The following is a 20,576-nucleotide window of genomic DNA, read 5'->3' as shown; positions in this document are numbered from 1 at the left end:
TCTAAAGGTATTATTAACATGAATTTGGGAAGGTTGCTTGCTTATTAGTGGGAAAGCCATAAACTAATTATGCAGGTCATTCCGAACTACAGCTGATATATTATGATGAGGTCTAAAGAGTTTATTTTGCTTATGCTACATAAAGAGAGACAAATTCCATGCTGACTCTTAAGTATGACTTAAAATTATTTATGTAGATTGTAAAAGATTTAAATAAGTGCAGACTATGGCCCTGAATATTTTTAAAAACTACATTTTATTTATTGGCACTATATCACATCCACCTACCTGTAAAACCAAGTTGTTTTAAGTACCATCTTCAGGTCTTGCCGTGATAGTAATATATAACTTCTAAAAATGATCTCACGAATTTAAAACATGTCAGACTGGATGCCTCCCAAACTGCCAAAGCTAAATACAAATACTCTCTAACATTAGATATTTTTTCCCTTTGAAGAGCTGGGAATTCAGGATAAGTGTTTCTAGTTCTAATTTTTGAACAAAATGGAAAACCTTAAACATTTCAAGGTTCAGGACTCAATATTGCCTATCCTATGCCTTGAATAGGAATGATTTTCAGGGAGGAAAACTACCTTTACAGGGACAAAGAAAATATTTTGTTGCCCAAGAGCCAAGTTCTTTTCTTTTTTTTTTCATTTTTATTGTTTGTTTTTGTACTTTGGTTTTGATTTTTTGGTTGTTTGTTTTCTGGTTGGTGGGTTGGATTTGGGTTAGTTTGGCTTAAATGGTGGCTGAGAAGTTTGGAATGTTAAAAATAACTGTGGCTACGATGAATCATTGGGCAGAGTGCAGGTATTCAGTGTTGCACAAGAAAAACAGTTTATCACATAACCCTGTAGTTTACTGCATAGCTGTAAAAGCAAATGATATTCATGCAATAGATTCCTAACTACATAGGTATTTATGCCCTTACATGTTATGCATCTATTGGGGGTTGCCATTTAAAAAAAAAAAAAAAAGAGAGAGCATTTACCAAAAGTTACCAAATGGAATCTGAATTTACTACAATATTCCTCTATGCTTAGATCAAAAGATAGCAGTAACCAAGTGGTAACCCTTGGCAAATGCTAAGATTTTTATTGATTTCAAATATACATGTTATACTTAAGTGGCTAGTGAGAATGTGTACCAAGAACAATGTGCCTGTGTTTCTTAATACCTGTGCTACCAACAGTTGAAAAAGATTCTCCCTGAGGTCAAATGTCAGGAACCAGTACTGTTGCAGCTGGAAGATCCGAGTTCTATCCTCACTACAGCCACAAAGTTCCAAAAGCACAGAGATAACTATTCTGTGTAACCACAGAGTTGTGATATTGGTTTCAGCAGAAGCAAGACTTGAACTAGTGCAGACATCATAGTATTAAAGAAAAGATTTGTTTAGTCTGAGAGAGTGTAAGTAATTATCTCATGTGTACTGCTACCAGCTACTGAATGGAATCAGAGCTGCTCAACTGAGTGTCATATTGCTAACAACAAAAAGTAGGTTATTTTAGTTCATGTAATAGGGGCCTGGATTTGAATATGGAAGATTTGAATTCTAATCTCACTGTGAGTTTCTAGTGGCCCCACTGTGCACTTGCTCTTATTACAGAATTTGATAACAGAGGGTTCTTCAGTCTAACACACAAAGGTATAGTAACATCCAACGGGTAGAAGTTGAGGATAGACAAATTCAGACTAGAAATAGGTCACAATTTTTTAACAGTAAGGGTAATCAACCATTGGAACAATTCACCATCACAAGAAATTTATAAAGCAAGAGTGGATGTTTTTCTAAAAGTTATGCTTTAGGTCAGCCACAGCTACAAGACTTGAAGCAAGAATTAATTCAGTGAAGTTCTATGGCCTGTGTCATACAGGAGGCCAGACTAGATGATCTTGGTAGTCACTTCTGGCCTTAAAGTGTATGACTTATGGTACTAATTGCACTCACATTTTAAATAGTCTAACAGCTGTATGCAACAGGCGAATGTTGACTATATTAAAACTTCATGCTTTTTAGAGCAGCTCAGTTGAATAGCAATTCTACTACATGCATTTAAACAAACTATTCAGGCATGCATATCACTAGTAAATTCACTACTGAAAAGTTTGTGATATACAATGCACACATTAACATTTTCAAGCATTCATACTGTAACTTCCATATTGCCTAGCCAAAGTTTACAAACTTCTAAGTGTATATTGCTGTATATAATCTCAAGTTTAAAGATTCAGACTTTTTTTAACTGTTTCTCTTCCTGTGCTCCCAAAGTCAATGGATTTGTGTCCATTTAAAATCAGGCTAACCATGGCTCAGTATTTCTAAAAATCCTCTCTCTTCCTCCCTCAAACAACCCCTCCCACCCCCATCTGAGTAGCTTAGTAGCTCTAGTAGCTTGACTGGAAATGCCATTCTACGCATCAACAGATAACTATGTGGAGAGGGGTCCCTTCAAAAACTCACAGAAGAATGTATCACTGTTCAACTAACAGCAACGTACCAGTTAAAGCAACACAACTTTAAAAACTGAGCTCGTATCTTTACGTTTGGTACACTCATTCATTATGGGTCACTGAGGAAAAATTCCCAATTCATAACCTGATGTATTCATCAACCATTTTTACTAAATTTCAGCTATGCCAGCTTCAGGGTGGGTGGAGGAACTCATCATATGGCAAGTTCTCAGCACACTGCAGGATTAGGAAGTGAACACTTTGACTTAATGATGGGATAAGAGAGAAGGTACTCATGCATCAGTAGCTGGTTGAAAGATAGGAAACAAAGGGTAGGAACAAATGGTCAGTTTTCACCATGGAGAGAGGTAAATAGCTGAGTCCCCTCAAGATGTGTACTAGGACCTGTGCTGTTCAACATATTCATAAATGATCTGGAAAAGGGGGTAAATAGAGAGGGGGCAACAATTGCAGACGATACAGAATTACACAAAATAGTTAAGTCCAAAGAGTTACAAAGGGATTAAACTGGGTGACTGGGCAACAAAATGGCAGATGAAATTCAATGTTGATAAGTGCACAAAGTAATGCACATTGGAAAAAATAACCCCAATTGTATATGCAAAATGATGGGTTCTAAATTACATGTTAGGACTCAAGAAAGAGATCTTGGAGTCTTTGTGGACAGTCTCTGGAAAATATCAGCTCAGCGTGCAGCAGCAGTGAAAAAAGCTAAGAGAATGTTAGGAATCATTAGCAAAGGGATAGATAATAAGACAGAACATATCATAATGCCTCTATATAAAACTATGGCATGCCCACACCTTGAATACTGTGTGCAGTTCAGGTTGCCCCATCTCAAAAAAGGTATATTAGAATTGGAAAAAGTAGGGCAAAGAAGGGCAACAAAAATTATTAGCGGTATGGAACAGCTTCAGTCTGAGGTGAGATTAAAAAGACAGACTGTTCCATTTAGGAAAGAAACAACTAAGGGTGACAATACAATAGAGGTCTATAAAACCATAAATGGTGTGGAGAAAATGAATAGGGAAGTGCTATTTACCCTTTCACATAACACAAGAACCAGGGGTCATCCAGTGAAATTAATAGGCAGCAGGTTTAAGCAAACAAAAGGAAGTATTTCTTCACACAATGCAGTCAACCCGTGGAACCCGTTGCCATGGGCTGCTGTGAAGACCAAAAGTATAACTGGGAGGGTTCAAAAAGAATTAGATAAGTTGTTGCAGGATAGGTCCATCAGTGGCTATTCGACAAGATGGTCAGGGATGCTCCCCATACTCTGGGTGTTCCTAAACCTCCAACTGCCAGAAGTGTCTGGCACTGGCCACCGTCAAAGACAGGGTACTGGGCTAAATGTTCCATTTGCATGACCCACTATGGCTGTTCTTATGTTTATATGTCACCAATACAAAAATAAAGGCCTCAGGCCAAATTCAGGTCCTATATGATTTTTGGGCTCAGACAAACATATGTGAGTGCTGCAAAAGCAACATGTAAAAAGAGCTCATATTCAAACTTGGTGATAGATCCCTAAATAGATTATTCCTGCAGGGGCAGAATTATTTTGTATGAGATATGGGATGAGTAAGATAGCAGATCTCCAAAGCAAAAATATGTTGTCCATGACATTTTACCCCCAAATGCCTCCTCTACACCTTTGATGGTGGGGTTTGAAGGAGCTCAATTACACTTCTTGGTTACAGGTTTCAGAGTAACAGCCGTGTTAGTCTGTATTCGCAAAAAGAAGAGGAGGACTTGTGGCACCGATGAAGTGAGCTGTAGCTCACGAAAGCTTATGCTCAAATAAATTGGTTAGTCTCTAAGGTGCCACAAGTCCTCCTTTTCTTTTTACTTCTTGGTTACTTCCTTTCATGTCTATAAAAATAGAGATGATATAGGCTGAATTTAGGAATTTATAGAAAACATGATGATGTTGAAATATTTTCATTGCAACAGCTTAGTCATTATTAATTAGTGACATAAAGCACTCAAGAAAAAGAGAGATAAGATAGTAAACTCTCTGGAGTAGGGACTATCTACATTTTAGATAAACTGTAACAAGTGCGGAACCAGCCACAAATGACAGAGATTAGAGAGATTAAGGGTGAGGAGTAAAGGTACTGACAATGATATCAGCAATTGTGATTACAAGAAAAATCAAATAAATTGATATAGCCTTGTTGAAGAGCAGTAGACCTATGTACATAGTATTTTTCTTCAAAATATGTGTTTTCATAAAATATTTACTATATTCTTGCTAATTTGCTTATTTGTTGACTGTCTGAGGGGTTTCTTTTAAACAGAGTATTAATTTTAACGAGTAGCTAAGCTTCAACCACTAACAGTCTGACTGTCTGACATTCATTGCATTAGATACAAACATTTCATTATTTTACATTTATATTTCATAATCAGAATTCATTTTCAGTATTTATCATGAAAAACTATGCTATTAGACACTGAATCGCATTAGTGCTGGAACATAATACATGAACAGCTTTCAAACTAAACTGAAATATCAAAGAGTTACTTGAAAAACTGATTTATTTACAATTGGTTTTAGATTAGGAACATATCCAGGTTTCCATGCCTTAGAAAGAACTATCTGTTCCATTGTTCCATTTATGGATAAAATGTTATGTAGTAAATAACTTGTAAGATATTTAGTGCACAGTATTTAAAAAATATAAAGAAATAATAATTTCCCCATTTGTAACCCATTTTATTTATTGCTGCCTCCTGAAGTAAAAATCTAAAGATACAATCTAAGGTGTATTCTGGCACCTTTTGATTGCCTTTTTAAGAAATGCAGTGGACCTGAAGTTTATGTAGCACAAGTGAAACTGAAATAGGCAGCAATGGATGACACACTGCTGGCAAAAATCCAATCAGAATTTGTTTTAAACTACTTTTGCATACACTCAGAACCCTCAGTAGATCCAAGAATTAAAAAAATGCTTTACCTCACTTATTATATCAGTGGAAGTTTTATTCTGAGTCAGGACTTCAGGATTTAGTCCAATACCAAAAGCCAGTAAATGTCCTTAAGATTTGGCATGCTACTAATACACAGTAAATATCTTTCGATCCAAAAATATATTTACTATTAATATCTGAATCAAACAAACATTAAATCATACTCTTTCAATTGAAATATGCTGCAGAAACCATAATAAAAATGCATGTGCATTAATTTGCTGGTTTCCATATTCTTTTCCATAGCTATGGTCAAGCTATGCCTCCTGCTCAGAAGCTGAGCCACCTGAGAATATCATGTAAAATCACTGGTGTTTTACCATTATGTTCTGTTATTCCTTTTGTAGAATATTTCTCCTTTTTCTAAGTGCTGAAGAAAGGTGCTGGTGATTCAGTAGACAGCACATTTTAATGCCAGTATTAAACAGAGCCACATATTCTTTTTCTGCAAATGCCCAAATAGCTCACTACTCACGTAAACCTAAATACACTTACATGCCACCGACAGCCATTTATAAGGCCAAAATAATGCAAACTCCATTATCCTGACATTATTACAACCTTCCAGGATATGAAATACTGTAACGAGAGGTCTACTCGTCACCTCTACCCTGTGATGGGGTGTACTGTTCACTTGGGGCCCTGGAAAGTCACGAGGGTGGTCTCACCAGGAAGCCCTGAGGTTCCAGTCCAGGGTTCTATGAGAGGAGACAAGGGTTAACTGGCAGGGCACAGAAGCAGATGAGGCTCATTAGCCTCTTAGCTATCGAGCATGGCAGTGGTTCTCAACCAGAGGTCTGGGGGGCCACGAGCAGGTTTCAGGGGGTTCACCACACAGGGCCGGCATTAGATTTGCATGGCACACATAAAAGAAAGAGGAAGTTTGTTGCTGGGGGTAGAACAGCCAAGCAGCCATGTTAAGGGAAATCAGATGTCCACAGATGACTTTGTTAAAACTTGAGGAGGGACCACAGACTTCATTTAAAGCCTGTTAAGAGGGGGTTGAAATGTTTCTACTTCTCTTTCATGAAGGATGAAGAAGTTAGAGGAATCTGATTGTAACAAACACAGGAATAGGGGGCATAGGCTATATGATTTATCTTTCCTGAAAAAAAGGAGAAACTCAAGACCTTACATTGTTTTGCCCTGAAACAAGGCAGTTGAGACTCTTGTTTGCATTGACCTTGGTGAGGGGAACCTTGAGATTAGACAGGGTAAGACCTCAAAATAACTTTTCTTTTCTCTTGATTTGCCACAGTTCCTTCAGCTGAATGTCCACACATTCCCATCTCCCTCAGATCGTTCCATAGTGCACTAAATTGGCAATGAAAACACACAATTACATAAACTGTAAATAAAACAAACAAATGGATGTGTGAAACAGATATTCTAAGTCTATATTAATAAGCACAATGTAGTGGTGTTACGATGCAGAACTGGACCAATAGATTGAGCATGCCTTGCCTACAAAAGTTTGTTTGTTGTTGTGTTTTGGGGATTTTTTTAAATAAAAGAATCCCTTCTCATCTATAGGCTAGTTGGGAAAGTGTGTAAAATACAATCTTTGATTTATGGAGACCTGAGTTCCAAATCTATCCTAGGTCACAAGTAAAAAAATATAATATCTTCTTAATCTATTTCTTACCACCACAGATCTGCTATACGGCTTTGAAAAATTGGCAGTGTGCCTCACAGAGGGCAAAAGCTTGAATCTCAACAAAGTAGTAACTCAGAACTGATATGCCTTAGCAGCTCTGTGTGGGCAAATATTGCACAGGATCTAGCCAACTGTGGTTGGCTGTACAGTTCCTTTAAGTCTCTCACTTGCATAAATGTCAGAGTCACCAGGCAAACAGCACCTCTTAGCCCTCCTAATTTCTTTGAGTGTAACTCCTCCTGCTCCAGGCCTTGAGCTGTTCACTCTCTTGGGGTGGAATCAAGTGATTCTCTCACTCTCAATCCAGGCTCTGGTACTAATCACAAGTATCTCAGCAGGTCCAATTTAGTTCGGCACCTGCAGATCACTTTCCTCCAGGAGCAATGACCAGTTGTACGCAGTGACCAAACAACCTTATTAAACCATGTATTGTTTATTTAGCACCAAAGCAAGAAAAATACCTTAAAATAATAAACAGGCTATATGGATTGCTAGGCTTCCTTGAGGATTACCATCCCCTGGAATTTAGGGAAGGCCCCAGCTGCTTCAGACACTCCTCCAGGACCTGTGTCTGCGTCCTTGTCAGTCTGTTCTCCACAGAACAGCTTGCTGACAACTTCCCCCACCTCCCTTGATCTGTGGGAATCCAGTCTTAGAAGGTCAGGTGACAGCAGCAGTTAAAAGGTCATTTTACCATCTAGGCCCATCCAGACAACTTGCTCTTTCGGGTTCAGATCTTGCTTCCATCATCCATACCTTTGTCTCTTCAAGGTTTGATTATTACAATACATTCCACATGGGGCTACATCTTGAATCAATTTGGAAGCTGGAACTGGTGCAGAAAGGCGGCCACCCACTTGGTAAGCAGGGCATCCTGCAGAGAGCACATGTTCTAAGGGCAGGCTGTAAAGCTTATTTGTTTAATCTAGACTTTGAGGAAAATCTAAGGAGGCTGAAGTGCAGGCAGAAACATAGGGATGTTAGTATTTGGTTACAGGCTGCTGCTCAATAGAACCGGTAAGTTGACTGTATGGCATATTATATTGCATTTTGGTTTTGTAATTTCAAATGACCAGCAAGCCACTTAGATCATGTGAATGGGTGGTATTTTATTATTTATTCTAACTTGAAATAAAATTAAATGAATGAATAAATATCCATCTTATTGCAAACAAAAACTTTAAGCTTTTTTTTTTCTGGTAGGGCTGGAAGAGAGATATTTGTGCATTTACTTCTCCTTAGTGGTGCTCGGATACCATAGTGATCTGTGACTTTAAAAAAACCTACAGAAGTTAAAATTAAGGTACTAGAAGAATTTAGATTTGGACTAGTAGTTCTGACTATCTGACTTAGGCAGGGAACTTACCAAACTATCTTATCTAACCCATTAGTACTCTAGTTTGAGTATTTGAACTGTATAATTGCCATCTTTTTCATTCTCTTGAACCAGGAAAGAATGTTTCCCTCTTGCTTTCATCATCTGTGAGAATCAGCACTGATGTGTTGATACAATATGACATCAAGTATGGTTACACTAAAGTCATTAAAAGACAATGAAAGCCTTGAAATCGAAATTTTCATGTCTTTACGTTTCAAACTGGTTTCAGAGTAGCAGCCGTGTTAGTCTGTATCCGCAAAAAGAAAAAGGAGGACTTGTGGCACCTTAGAGACTAACAAATTTATTTGAGCATAAGCTTTCGTGAGCTACAGCTCGGAAGTGAGCTGTAGCTCACGAAAGCTTATGCTCAAATAAATTTGTTAGTCTCTAAGGTGCCACAAGTCCTCCTTTTCTTATTTCAGACTGGGTATCACAAGATGATGTGCTTGATCAGGCAGATGATGGATACCATAGAAAACAGGAGAATCCTGCCTGAATTGTAAAGGTGGGCAGGTACAGAACTGCCTTTCTTCTTTCTAATGGGATGAAGAGCGTGATTCATTTGTTAATTTTTACTCCATACGAGCTTTGAAAAAAGGCTGTCTTGTAATTATTCGTTATAGAACATTGTAAAGTGTGTGTAAAATCACAACAAAACTAACTTAAAAAGAATCTATAGGTGCTCAGCACCTCTGAAAATCATGTAATCGTTTAGAAAAGCATTTAGGTAACATGTTGAAGTCCTTATTCAAGAATGCACTTACAGATATGCTTAAGTGTTTTACTGAATAAGGGCCTACTAGGAGTATCCAAATATGAATTTAGGTTCTAACTTAGGCACCAAGTTTAAAAATGTTGGCCATACTGTACTCAGGCAGTTAGCACCAGCAAATAGTCAACCTCTTATGAGAAAGCTGACAAAATTGCTTGACCATACATCTAATCTGTGAGAGAACCTCTGGACTGCCAGTTAAGGAAGTTAAGAAGCTTGTTCTGACCTCAGCTAGGCAACTGCTTTATGATCATTTTGCAATTGACGAAGGAACTCTGGCTTAGGTGCTGAATTTGCTTTCTTAACTGAACCGTGGTGGTAATCCCATAGGCAATCTATATTTCTTATCGGATAGGTTATCTAGACAGACATACTAGCATTAATACTCAAGAAAATAATATGGAGAATCAGTTTGTTGCTTATTTCAATCACCTGCACAAGTGAAAGATTTCCCCTCTGAAAAGTAAAGATTTGATATTGTAAAGAGAGACGTTTGTCTTGTTTAGAAAAATGGGATACTGAAACTGGGTCTGCTGTATTTATATGGTATAGGTTTGCCATTAGATAATATTGGGGGTTTTTAAAGCTCAGCTCTTTTACCCACATATGAAGGGCCCAGTTCTGTTCCCATTAATAGCAAAACTCCCTTAATTTCAGTGGAGCAGAATCAGGCCCCAAACCTACAGTAATGGAAACATGAACCTGAGTAAAATCAGGACATGATTAAACTTTAGGCATCTAGTATATCTCCCGTCTTAGTCAGGGGTCACTAAAATACAGCAAGATACTACCCATTAAGCCCCAGAGAGCTAATATTTGAAGATTTATTGTGACACTTTGGTGGCTTATATTATTTAAAAGGAAATTACTCGGCTTGTTTTCAATGTGTTTGTTTATAAAAAACAAGGTATGTTACTTACTTTAATAATAAACTAAGTATCTTCATTATAGTGACATTCTTGTGGAAAAATTCACTGACTTCATATATACTAGAAAATATATTAATTACGATTAGTATTATTAAAGCAAATACTGAGTGCAGTAATGATTGAATATTGAACATAAAATGCCACCAATTTAATTATGTTAGACATAATTCTCATTGCATTACTATTGGAAAAAATAATACTTAATTCAGATCCAAAACAACAACAGTAATTTAATGCTGATGCATATTAATAAACTAGTCCTATTTTTCCACTGTTAGGTTGAAGGTACACCAGGACATAGTGATAATCCTGTTCAAATAATCCTATTCAAATAGAGGATTTACATTTCCAGTATATTTATCCTATTAAAAAATTGTTTTTAAGCTCAAAGAATTACAAAACTGATCAGTCAAAATGTGTCACACAAATGCTGTCCCATAACTGAGCCAAAACCTCTCTGGCCTCTGCAGCCACAGCTGCTCCTTCTTCCAAGCTGTAATCAGCATCCCATGCTACACTAGGCATTTATGGCTGTCCTTTCTCATGGATCATATATTTCATTCCACCCAGCCTTTACCAAATACAGCATTTGGAATCTTAGGAAATATTGAGCTTTCTTGATATAAGAGACCTCATGTGGGTGTGGGTTTTTCTCTGGCGGATTGGATGTCAGAGATAAATTTTAAGAAGCCCAGATTCTTTCATAAACAGGGAGACAAAAAGAGGGCACATCATGCTCAAAATTCACACATTAAGAAAAATGGACCTAGGATTGACCAGAGGAAAATGGAGGTGGGACTCCTTGCAACACAATGCCAATGTATACTTTCACAGAGGGTATCGGGGGTGGGGGGAGGAGAAGGACTCCTCCTGGCAAAATAGTAATCATAAGATAAGGCCTGACCCACTTCTCAGTAAATGGAGATGGGAGACAGACTGTACTTCCAGGCATTACCTTCACTTTAAAAATCTATTCCAAACAATGGCCCAGAACACTGTCTTTTCTCCTGCGGTCATGCAGGGTTCATAATTCCTTCAGGGTACACACCCATGTGAGGGAACAAACAGGATGCAGCTCATCTGCAGTCTTTCAGGTCCAGGACTCTCAGTAACTCTTTCCTGAGGAATGTTTTTTGTTCTTTTTTTTCCCTACAGGGTGGGGAGAAGTTCTGCTTTTTGTGGCAACCCAGTGTTTCCCCTGGATAGATCATCTGCTGTGGAGCCAGCATCTGCAGCCTTATGGAGCTTACATAGCTCATAGAGCTGAATATATAACATGTGGGATCGGGCCCAAACTAAGCTGGATCAGGCCCAAAGAGACTGAATGAAGGCAAGTGAAAGTCACTTGTATTTATTCTCTGGATGTGTAAGTAATAAGAACATTCATCACATAACATCTTGAAAATTCCAGAATCTTCAGTAGCTCTCCAGCAAAAGTGTTGCCCATGGAACACCATAGGGGAGAGGGGGAATGAAGCATTGTTGTCTGCTCCTTCTCTTCCACCATCATAGGTAATAAATGATACAAAGGCAATTTTTAATTGCTGTGGTATTGCTGTTGGTGTGCCACTGTTTAAGTTGGATGAATACATCCTAGTACTGAAAATAAATTTGCCCAGGTATGTGCATTCATGCTTATGTATAGTTTGTTCCCAGCACAATATATCCACGGCAGATTTATGCTGAAATGCCTCTACGTTTTTATTGTTATATAGAAGGAAAAAAAAATCTGTCTTGTATTTAGCTGAAAGTTATATGACAGGTCATAGAGATTCCATTGTTTTCCTCCTCAGGACCCAATAGAATTGAGTTTTGCATAAATTTGCATTGCTTTACAAATGCAAACCCTGATCCTGGAAGTGGACTGAAACAAGCTCCAGAGGATTGCCACATATGTTCATTGTATGCCCTGAAGTACACCTCTGATTGCTGATACAACAATATTTGTATCACTTTAACATAAGGCAACACCACAGTTAATCCAAACACTGTGCCTCCCTAGAGCCTTCAAAATCAGAAAAAAGGAAACGAGAACTCCAACAAGTAAAACAGAAATGAGAAGGGGAGAAAAAGAAATAAAATGCTATTTACCAGATTTTGTGACTAGTTCATCAGAGAAATGATACAGCCAAAGAGTTGGAGAAGTGCATAATGTCTAATTCCAAAACATATTAGGCCATATCATGCCATCAGTGTATAATCAGAATGGGGAGTTCTGCCTAAATATCAATGGCATGATATTTGACATTTGATCAATGTCATTAGCTACAGAAATCACTACTCAATAGACATCTGAGAAAAATATTCAAACAACAAACATGTTTGGAGAACAAAGCTTGAAGAACAGAATTCCTGGTAAAATTATCACTCGCCAGAAATGGGGGGTTCACGGTGTAGGAGGGGATTCGGGGCTGGGGGGTTGGGGTGTGGGTTCCAAGAGGGAGTTTGGGTGCAAGAGGGGGCCCAAGGCTGGGGTAGGGGGTGCGGTGCAGGCTCTGTGAGGGAGTGGATTGTGGGCTCCAGGAGGGAGTCTGGGTGCAGGAAGGGGCTCAAGGCTGGGATACAGGCTTAGGGCATGGGAGGGGGTTCAGGGTGCAGACTCCAGTTGGCGCTTACCTCAGGCAACTCCTGGGAAGCGGCTAGCATGTTCCTCTGACTTCTAGGCACAGGGACAGCCACGGGGGCTCTGTGTGCTGCCCCCGTAGCTCCCATTGGCCATGGTTCCTGGCCACTGGGAGCTGCAGAGCTGGCACCTGGGGAGGGGGCAGCGTGTGGATTCCCTATGGCCGCCCCTATGCCTAGGAGCAGGAGGGACATGTCACTGCTACTGGGAGCCGCGCGGAGCCAGGTAGGGAGCCTGCCAGCCCTGCGCCAACCAGACTTTCAATGGCCCGGTCAGCTGTGCTGACCGGAGCCGCCAGGGTCCCTTTTCGACCAGGTGTTCCGGAAAAAAAAAATGGACACCTGGCAACCCTACTGCCATATCACAAGCAAGTTGAGATGCAAATATTCCATTTCTTATGAACAGATTAAACAATGTTAACAAATTAAAAAATATACACAAATAATTTTATCATACCCATAATTATATCAAAGGGCAAAGCTTCCCCCCCCACTCCAGCTGCTCATCAGAAAGACAACTAAACACAAACACACACACACACACACACACACACTCTTACACTTCTGAAATTCATAGAGAGATTATGGAGAGATTTCCAAATATTTCTGGTAAAGACATTCAGATATGTAACTCATATATAAAAATAGATATAGGAAATGTTCTCAAAAGGCACAAATTACATTTAGGCACTCATTTACTTTCAATGGCAGTTAGGAGCTTTTGAAAAATCTCCCCCACAGTAACTTCATGTGTTGGATTATATTTATTGTCGCTGATAATCATTAAATCAGTACTCAATAGTCGCCTTAACAAAAACAAGCAGATAATATGTTATGAAGACAGGTTTGAGCAATATTCAGCTTTAATGTTGGAAGCACTTACAGTAGTGTACCACGCAAACAACAGTTCACTGTATTTCTACACAAACGGATACCAAAAAAAAGAATCAGCATTTTAGGGGCTCTCTGAGAAAACACTTTTAGAAAAGTTAGTATTGTTAATGTATTTGCATGTTAAATATTAGCACGAACACAAATGACTAGGTGGCGTGATATGAAGATTTTACCAGCATGAGTTTACGAGGCCAGCCTCGTTACTCACAATTGGTATTGGACATTCTGATTTTATCCGTGTTCATATCTGAACTATTCCTAAACCATTAAGAGTTGAAGATTAGGGAAAATTGCCTTTCGAATGGCCCAGACTTACAATACAGATTTTACCTAGAACTTCTATGTCATGAAGTACCAATAAAATGCACACAGGTAATATGTAAGTAAAGGAACATGTAATTTGTGGGTCTGATCTGGCAAACCCTTACTACCCACTATAATCCTATTTAAGTGACTGTCTCTGCCCAATAACAAACACTAAATCCAGAGGTCACAGGATGGTACCCTTTCTGTGTAAAATTACAAAACTCTAGGAATGAAACACAAATAACCAAACTCATTGATTTCTAAAATTTAACTTACTATACCTGTTCCTCAATGGCTAGCTCCCCTTACTCTTTTATTTACAATGGCAAAAGTTTTTCCATTTTGAATAAATTGGACAATATTACAGATTAAACCCAGATCTAAAGTCCTTCTGCATGGAAAAACTCCATTAAAGTTCCACTCCAGGACTGGTTGCTGATTAGATAATGCCACTTATAAACACTGCAACTCCCCACCCCAACCAACCAAACTTCGAATTCTAAAAATTAAGAAAACCAAAAAATTTGGGGGAGGAAATAAAATTTGTGATTATGTCATCTTGCAGATCAGAGTGATATTTACATCCAGTGTTATATTCTCATGAAAATAAGGTTTAACAATTTATAGCCCCTAACTATAAGAGCCCCTAACTATAAGAGCAATAATAGACTCTGTGGTAATGTAGATATGCATTAACAAAGCTCAGAAATGGCATCTCAACAAGTAAATAACTTGATTGTTACACATTTTTTTCAAAAGATTTGTCATTTTTAACATTACAATATCTGTGTAGAAAATTTGCCAAGATGAAGTTATGTTCAATCAGATGGTTGCAAAAGATGCATCTGAAACACTGAAAATTGTAAATTGTATATATTCTTTTAATCTCAATAGATAAAAATAATTTATAAAGAAAAAATGCATCCAAAGTAATGAGCTCTTTGCCAAATTTTCACCCAATGGAGCTTCAAATGGCCAAGTTAAAAAGCTCATTAAAATGGGAGTGAAAATAGAAACACTGATAAATCCTTGAACAAGTGGTACTACTAGGTGTACTATACACTACTTTAGTACAATAGTGTTTCCAAAATGCTTCACACAGCTTTGATCAGATAAAAAATCTTTTTATACACTTTGTTGGCATTTCCAGTTGCCAGAATTGCCATTTGTAATTAAAAACTAAAATTGGCACTCATTCTATGCAGGCAATTATCTAAAGGTATCTGGCAATATTCCTTGTTTACAGTGTTGCTGTGTCATGACTTCACTCAGTTTGGAAATTTGGAAGTTTGGAAATTCATTTTTTTATAGGTTTAATACTGTGAACTTTACTTTAATCTTGGATTTTATTTAATAATTATCATTATGCTACCAAATTAAACAGAAGAGTCTCAAAGTAAGATTTCTTGGTATTTACATGATGACTGCAATAAGAAGTGTCCTAACAAGTGATTTTCAGAGTATTGGTAAAGTACGGTCTATGCCACAATATGTCCTAGGGTAAGAGATTCCTATTAAAAACACAAATAGCAAAGTGTACACAATAAATGAACAAAAATAACAAAAGTTCAGTCTACCACAGTCGATTTTCATAATGAACCATTTAGAGGGGAATAAGTAGTTCTACTTAGTTGACAGCAATCTTTCACTAAATGAAATGTCACTTCAGACCTGTTTCTGTTGTTTTTTGTCGACAGCAATTTTGGTCTACTAAGTAAATCTATCCCTGAAGTACCTCATTAATCACAGTGCAGTGGTTCTTGGCAAGATACTCTATATGGCTATAAAAACTGTTATTAAAGAAGGATTTGGGGATTCCCATGCTGGTGTGATACAAAGCATTACTTGATCATAGGTTACCAAAGACAGCTTTTAACAAATAGTTGCTTTATTACTGAAAGTGTTACAACTGACATTTGCTTACTATACGTAATCATCTTTTCAATGAAATTCCTGGAACTATCATTCAAAGAATAGTAACCTTGCATGTGCTCTATCCTGTGCAGTATGTTAGTTTTCTATGATTAAAGATAGTGACCCACGCTCACACACAATTTATAATATCAAAGATAAATTTTCTGTACTTTTTCAAATGTAAAGTACAATATTTTAAGAAAAACATTTCTTTGACTAGTCTTAACATCAGTCATAGTTCATCTGGTTTACTGCAGCTTTCTGGGGTTAGGACTATGGTGTATTGCAACGACTTCTTCACAAACTCTGTCTTTAGACTGAATGATCTTTGGTGTAGGGAAATGTATTTGGATGCAGACAGAATACATAATAATAAAAGAGAACTAATATTGAACTAATTTGTTTTGGAAACCCTGGGGATACTTTAAAGGGGTTGCTTAAGGTAGGGTTTTAAAGCCTACATCACATAAGCAACACCCTGTCTTAAGGAGCCAATTCAAGATACACCTGAATTCTCTTTGGAGGATAACATCTAGAATCACAAGAAACATTTTAGTCACATCCTCTACTAAACCCATGTACACTGCACACACATCCAAAAGAGAAGAGTAACTTACTAGTACAAGTTGAAATGACATTAACATTCAAGAGACAACATAAATTAAGACTACATAACAAGATAACAATTTACTAAGTGCTTCCTAAATAATGCCGAACTATATGAGAAATAGTAAGGAACTTCTTGGAAGTCTCAGAGTAATTTATCATGATCATTACTAAAAGGAATTAGTTTGGAATTAATCCTAAACATTGAATATTTCAATAAAAATATAACAGTAACACTATGTCCATTAACTACTGCTGCTATGGAACTCAACTGGAAATACATGTGCAATTTGCATGAATACTAAATGAGTTCATAATGATCAAAGCGATTATTTATAATACCTAATGAATTCATAATGATGGAAACAACGCACTGCAGGATGCAAATGAGAAAATGGGCAATAATAATTAAATGGAGTAAACATCTTAAACTACATCAGTCCTGGTTTGTAAGAAGCAAAAACTTGGATATTTAAGTGCAGGGGTAATATTAAAGAGAACTGACTAGAACCTAGTTCATGCGTAGCTCATGAACCATCTCTGCATCCTGGCCTTTTACAATCGCCCCACTGTCCTTTTCAAGTTATTGCAGCCAAGAATTCCAATTCCCAAGCAACAGATACAACCACATCTGCAAGCAGATGCTCGGTGCTTCCTACCTCTAACATGAACAGACACCTGCAAACTTACACTTCAGAACAGATCGAAAACGGTCGAAAAGCTGTGCACCAACACTCTGCCCTCTTTCCCTCCCTTAGCTCTGCTTTTTGTTTAGTTCTGGGAAGAAGCACTTATAAAAGTGTCTAAAAATAACCAACGGGACGAAACTGTAGTAAGAGCCTGGCTGCACGAGCGAGTGAACGGACGCGGTGGGAAAACAGTATTAAAACCCTTTCAGCAGGGGAAGGATTTAAAGGCCCGAAGGGGAAAGTCCACATTTGCTTCCAATCAATTCCTCGTTGGGCATTTTCCGCTTCATGGTCAGGTCTAGGCTGCCTCTCTTTTCCCACCTTCCCATAGCGCCACGAGCGAGCCCAGATCAGCCTTTGCCTGCTGGCTGCCGGGGCCAACCGTCGGAGTGACAAAGAGCCATGCGGCTGGCCCGGGCAGCCCTGCCCCAGCACAGTCCCTTGCAGAACTGACCGCCAACGCGCGGGCCTTTCCCCGAGGGCTACGCGCTTCCCCCGGCACAGCAGAGCTCCCCGTCTCCCATGGCAGTGGCTCCCTTTGCCGGTTGCTGTCACCGCGTTTAAACGGAGTGGCGAGCTGGGGTGGGGGGGGGCGGTTGCAGCGTGCACAGACCACCCCAAACGCTGACGTTTCTGAGTCACTTTTTGGCGGGTTTTTGGGGAGCGCCACTCCCTCTCTCCCGCCCTCCACTGGGGGCTGTCACCGGCCGACAAGCCCCGCTCCCCAACCTGGACTTTCCCCCGCTTTGCCTCCCACCCCTGGAGAAGCGCTGCAGGCGAGCCACAGCCGTGCGCTTCCCTCCGCGCTCCTGGAAGATGCTCAAGGAGCCGGGGCGGGGCCGTGCCACCGCTCATGCCTCCTCGCTGCTGCGCGCCTCGCCCCACAGCCCCTGCCCGGGCGAGCAGGCGCCGGGCTGGCGGGGACAGGTGCGGGCCGGCGGGGGGGGGGCAGTACTCACACGAACGCGTGGTAGATGAACGCCCAGCTGCGGGGTCTCTCCAGCACGTTGTACAGATAGTTTTGCAGCCTCCGGTACTTGACGTTCCTCCGGCAGCTCTGGCTGCTGTTGTACGACAGCGGCTTCCCCAGCAGACTCATCCGGGCTCCCCCTGGCTTTCCTCGCCGGTTCTCCCGCGAGCCGCCGCGGCCGATGGCGCCGCCGGTGCCCAGCAGGAGCAAGCCGTCCCCTCTGGGGGCCGAGTTCAGGAGCACCCTGCTGCGGCCGGACTCCACATCCTTCATGCCGCTGCCCGCGCGGCTGCTCTTCAGCCAGAGCCCGGCGGAGCTGCCCTCGTCTCCTCCGCTGTGCTTGTGGGGCATGGCATCACCACGGGCGCTGAGAGCGGGGCAAGAGCAGCACCGGAACAGGGCCCGGGCAGCCGCCGTGCGCTCAGCTTCCCCAGGGGCGGGAGGGAAGCGGCCTGCGGAGCAGGGGAGAAGGCAGAAGTGAGAGAGGGGCACAGTGTCCAAACGATTCCCCCGGAGGAGGGAAACAAAGCGGAGCGGGCAAGGGGGAGCCGTGTGGGCCACTTTGATCGAGCAGGGTCCTTTCTCCTGAGCTTCTGGCAGGAAAGGAGCCCAGCGGTCCCCAAACACCCCGACTCGCCCCTCGGGTCCCCCAGACAAAGGGTGGGACTCCTGAGCAGCTCCCCAAGCCTGGTGGTGCCCGCACCTTCCCGTGAAAGGCAGGAGTGGCTTCCTCGGCCCCTTCAGCCTTCTTTAAAAAAAACCACAACAACTTTGAAATAACATGGTCTCTCAGCGAGCGAGCCGGCCAACAGGGGATCAAGCCGTGAAGGGGAAATGTATCGGAAGCTCTCTTAGTTTATTAGGATGTAGGGAAGGGAGGAAAAAATATAAAGCCAGGGCAGCTTTAGGGGGGAATTAACGTAGAAGGCGCCTGTCCTTGGCTTGGCCAGTACATTTTGCTCTGACGGGCACCTCAGTCGACCTAACAAGCTGTTGCTCTAATTTCAAATGCATGAGAAAGTCAGCAAGTAATTGTACATCCCTTGAAAAAAATGCTCCAAAGTGTGACCACTTTTCAATGGTAACCACCACCATGCCCGGGCAATGACAGTGGCGATGAAAACAGCAAACGGCTGATTACGCGCAGCTCCTGGAGATTATACACATTGTCGGGAAATGTCCATTTAAATCCGCGAAAGTAATAAAACGGTTGAAGTCTCACTAGCGGCAGCTCCTGTGAGACTATGGAGGACAGAGCTGTCAGCTGGAGCAGCCTCCCTTCGTAGGTACCCAACAGCTTTTCAGATTTCCCTCCTCCGCCCAACCGTATAGCGTGGCACGATGTATACAGTAAACAGCTACACAAACAGAAATGTGCATCAGGTTTGAAGTCTCAAATAATCCCCCACGTTGCAGATCCTAATAAACGGCCCTGGCGGGTCCTCGTTGATTGGGGCGCTGGGCATTAACAAATAGGGAAGAGATTCAATCCAAGCCCAAAGGGAAAGAAAGTCCTTCTCTCTCGTGCTGGCAAACTCCCAGCAAGTGCCAGGGATTCGCACCCGCGAAGGAAAGGATGGTCAGTCAGCAGGCGAAGATATTGCTGGGCGGCGCTTGGCGTCCGAGCGGAACGGAAGAAAACAAAGCTGCCCCTTGCTGAGGGTGGGCGTTTGGCTCCTGGCCTCTCCCAGCGCATCAAGGTGAGTGTGCAGAAAACCACACCCGCAGCTACCCCGCGTCCCTCTCCTCTGAGGCGCGCCACTCACACCGAGGCAGGCGGCTGCGCAAGCGGGATGTATCTAATTATTATTTATTAGCTGTGCTCTCAGCGGCAGCGCCCGCGGCTCCCTCCGGAGCTGTCTCTTGCGGGAGCGTCTCTCGCCCAGACATACACACGCGCGCTCTGGGGAAGGGCTGAAGCAACGTGCGCTCGGCAGGAGCCCCACGTGACTCCCCCCCAGCACTCCACCGCCACCCACCCTCTTGAACACACCGGCCGGCCGGCGAGGAGAGTCGCTCCGGGCGGGCGGGCGGCCACCTGACCCCGGCCGCCACAACTCGCCCAGGGCGAGAGAAGTGGGGAATCCGCACGCCGAGAGGGGTCAGGGCTGGTCATCCTGGCTACACGCTAGATCAGCGTGGATTTGCAAGAGCCCCAGGGCACTGCTTGGCCTCTCTCTCTCTACAGCAGCACATGTATTGCTGTAGTAAACCAGAAGACATTACTCATTTCCTCTTAACCCGAGCCTGCTGCTGCTTTGCATACTGCAGCTAAAACTCATCAGCGTATCCATTTCCTAAAGTCAACTGTCCACCGCCCGCCCTCCACACACGCAGGCTGTTTTGAAAATAAATAGTTCCCAAAAGGGCACCGTGACACGTGCC

General features: G+C 41.3%; 1 protein-coding gene across 1 annotated transcript in view; it reads right to left on the bottom strand.

Annotated features, from left to right (window-relative positions):
- The window catches only part of KCNQ5 (potassium voltage-gated channel subfamily Q member 5), a 531,162-nt gene extending 512,229 nt beyond the window's left edge, over window positions 1–18,933 (bottom strand). The window contains exon 1 of the mRNA XM_073336454.2: window positions 18,181–18,933. Coding sequence (XP_073192555.2) covers window positions 18,181–18,542 — 362 coding nt within the window. The 5' untranslated portion in view covers window positions 18,543–18,933. The remainder of the gene's footprint in view (window positions 1–18,180) is intronic.
- Window positions 18,934–20,576: the final 1,643 nt, after the last annotated feature.

The sequence above is a fragment of the Lepidochelys kempii genome, chromosome 3 (assembly GCF_965140285.1).
Source record: "Lepidochelys kempii isolate rLepKem1 chromosome 3, rLepKem1.hap1, whole genome shotgun sequence".
Taxonomy (NCBI): Eukaryota; Metazoa; Chordata; order Testudines; family Cheloniidae; genus Lepidochelys; species Lepidochelys kempii.
The sequence above is the reverse complement of the archived record's forward strand: the minus strand, read 5'-3'. Positions and strand labels throughout refer to the sequence as shown.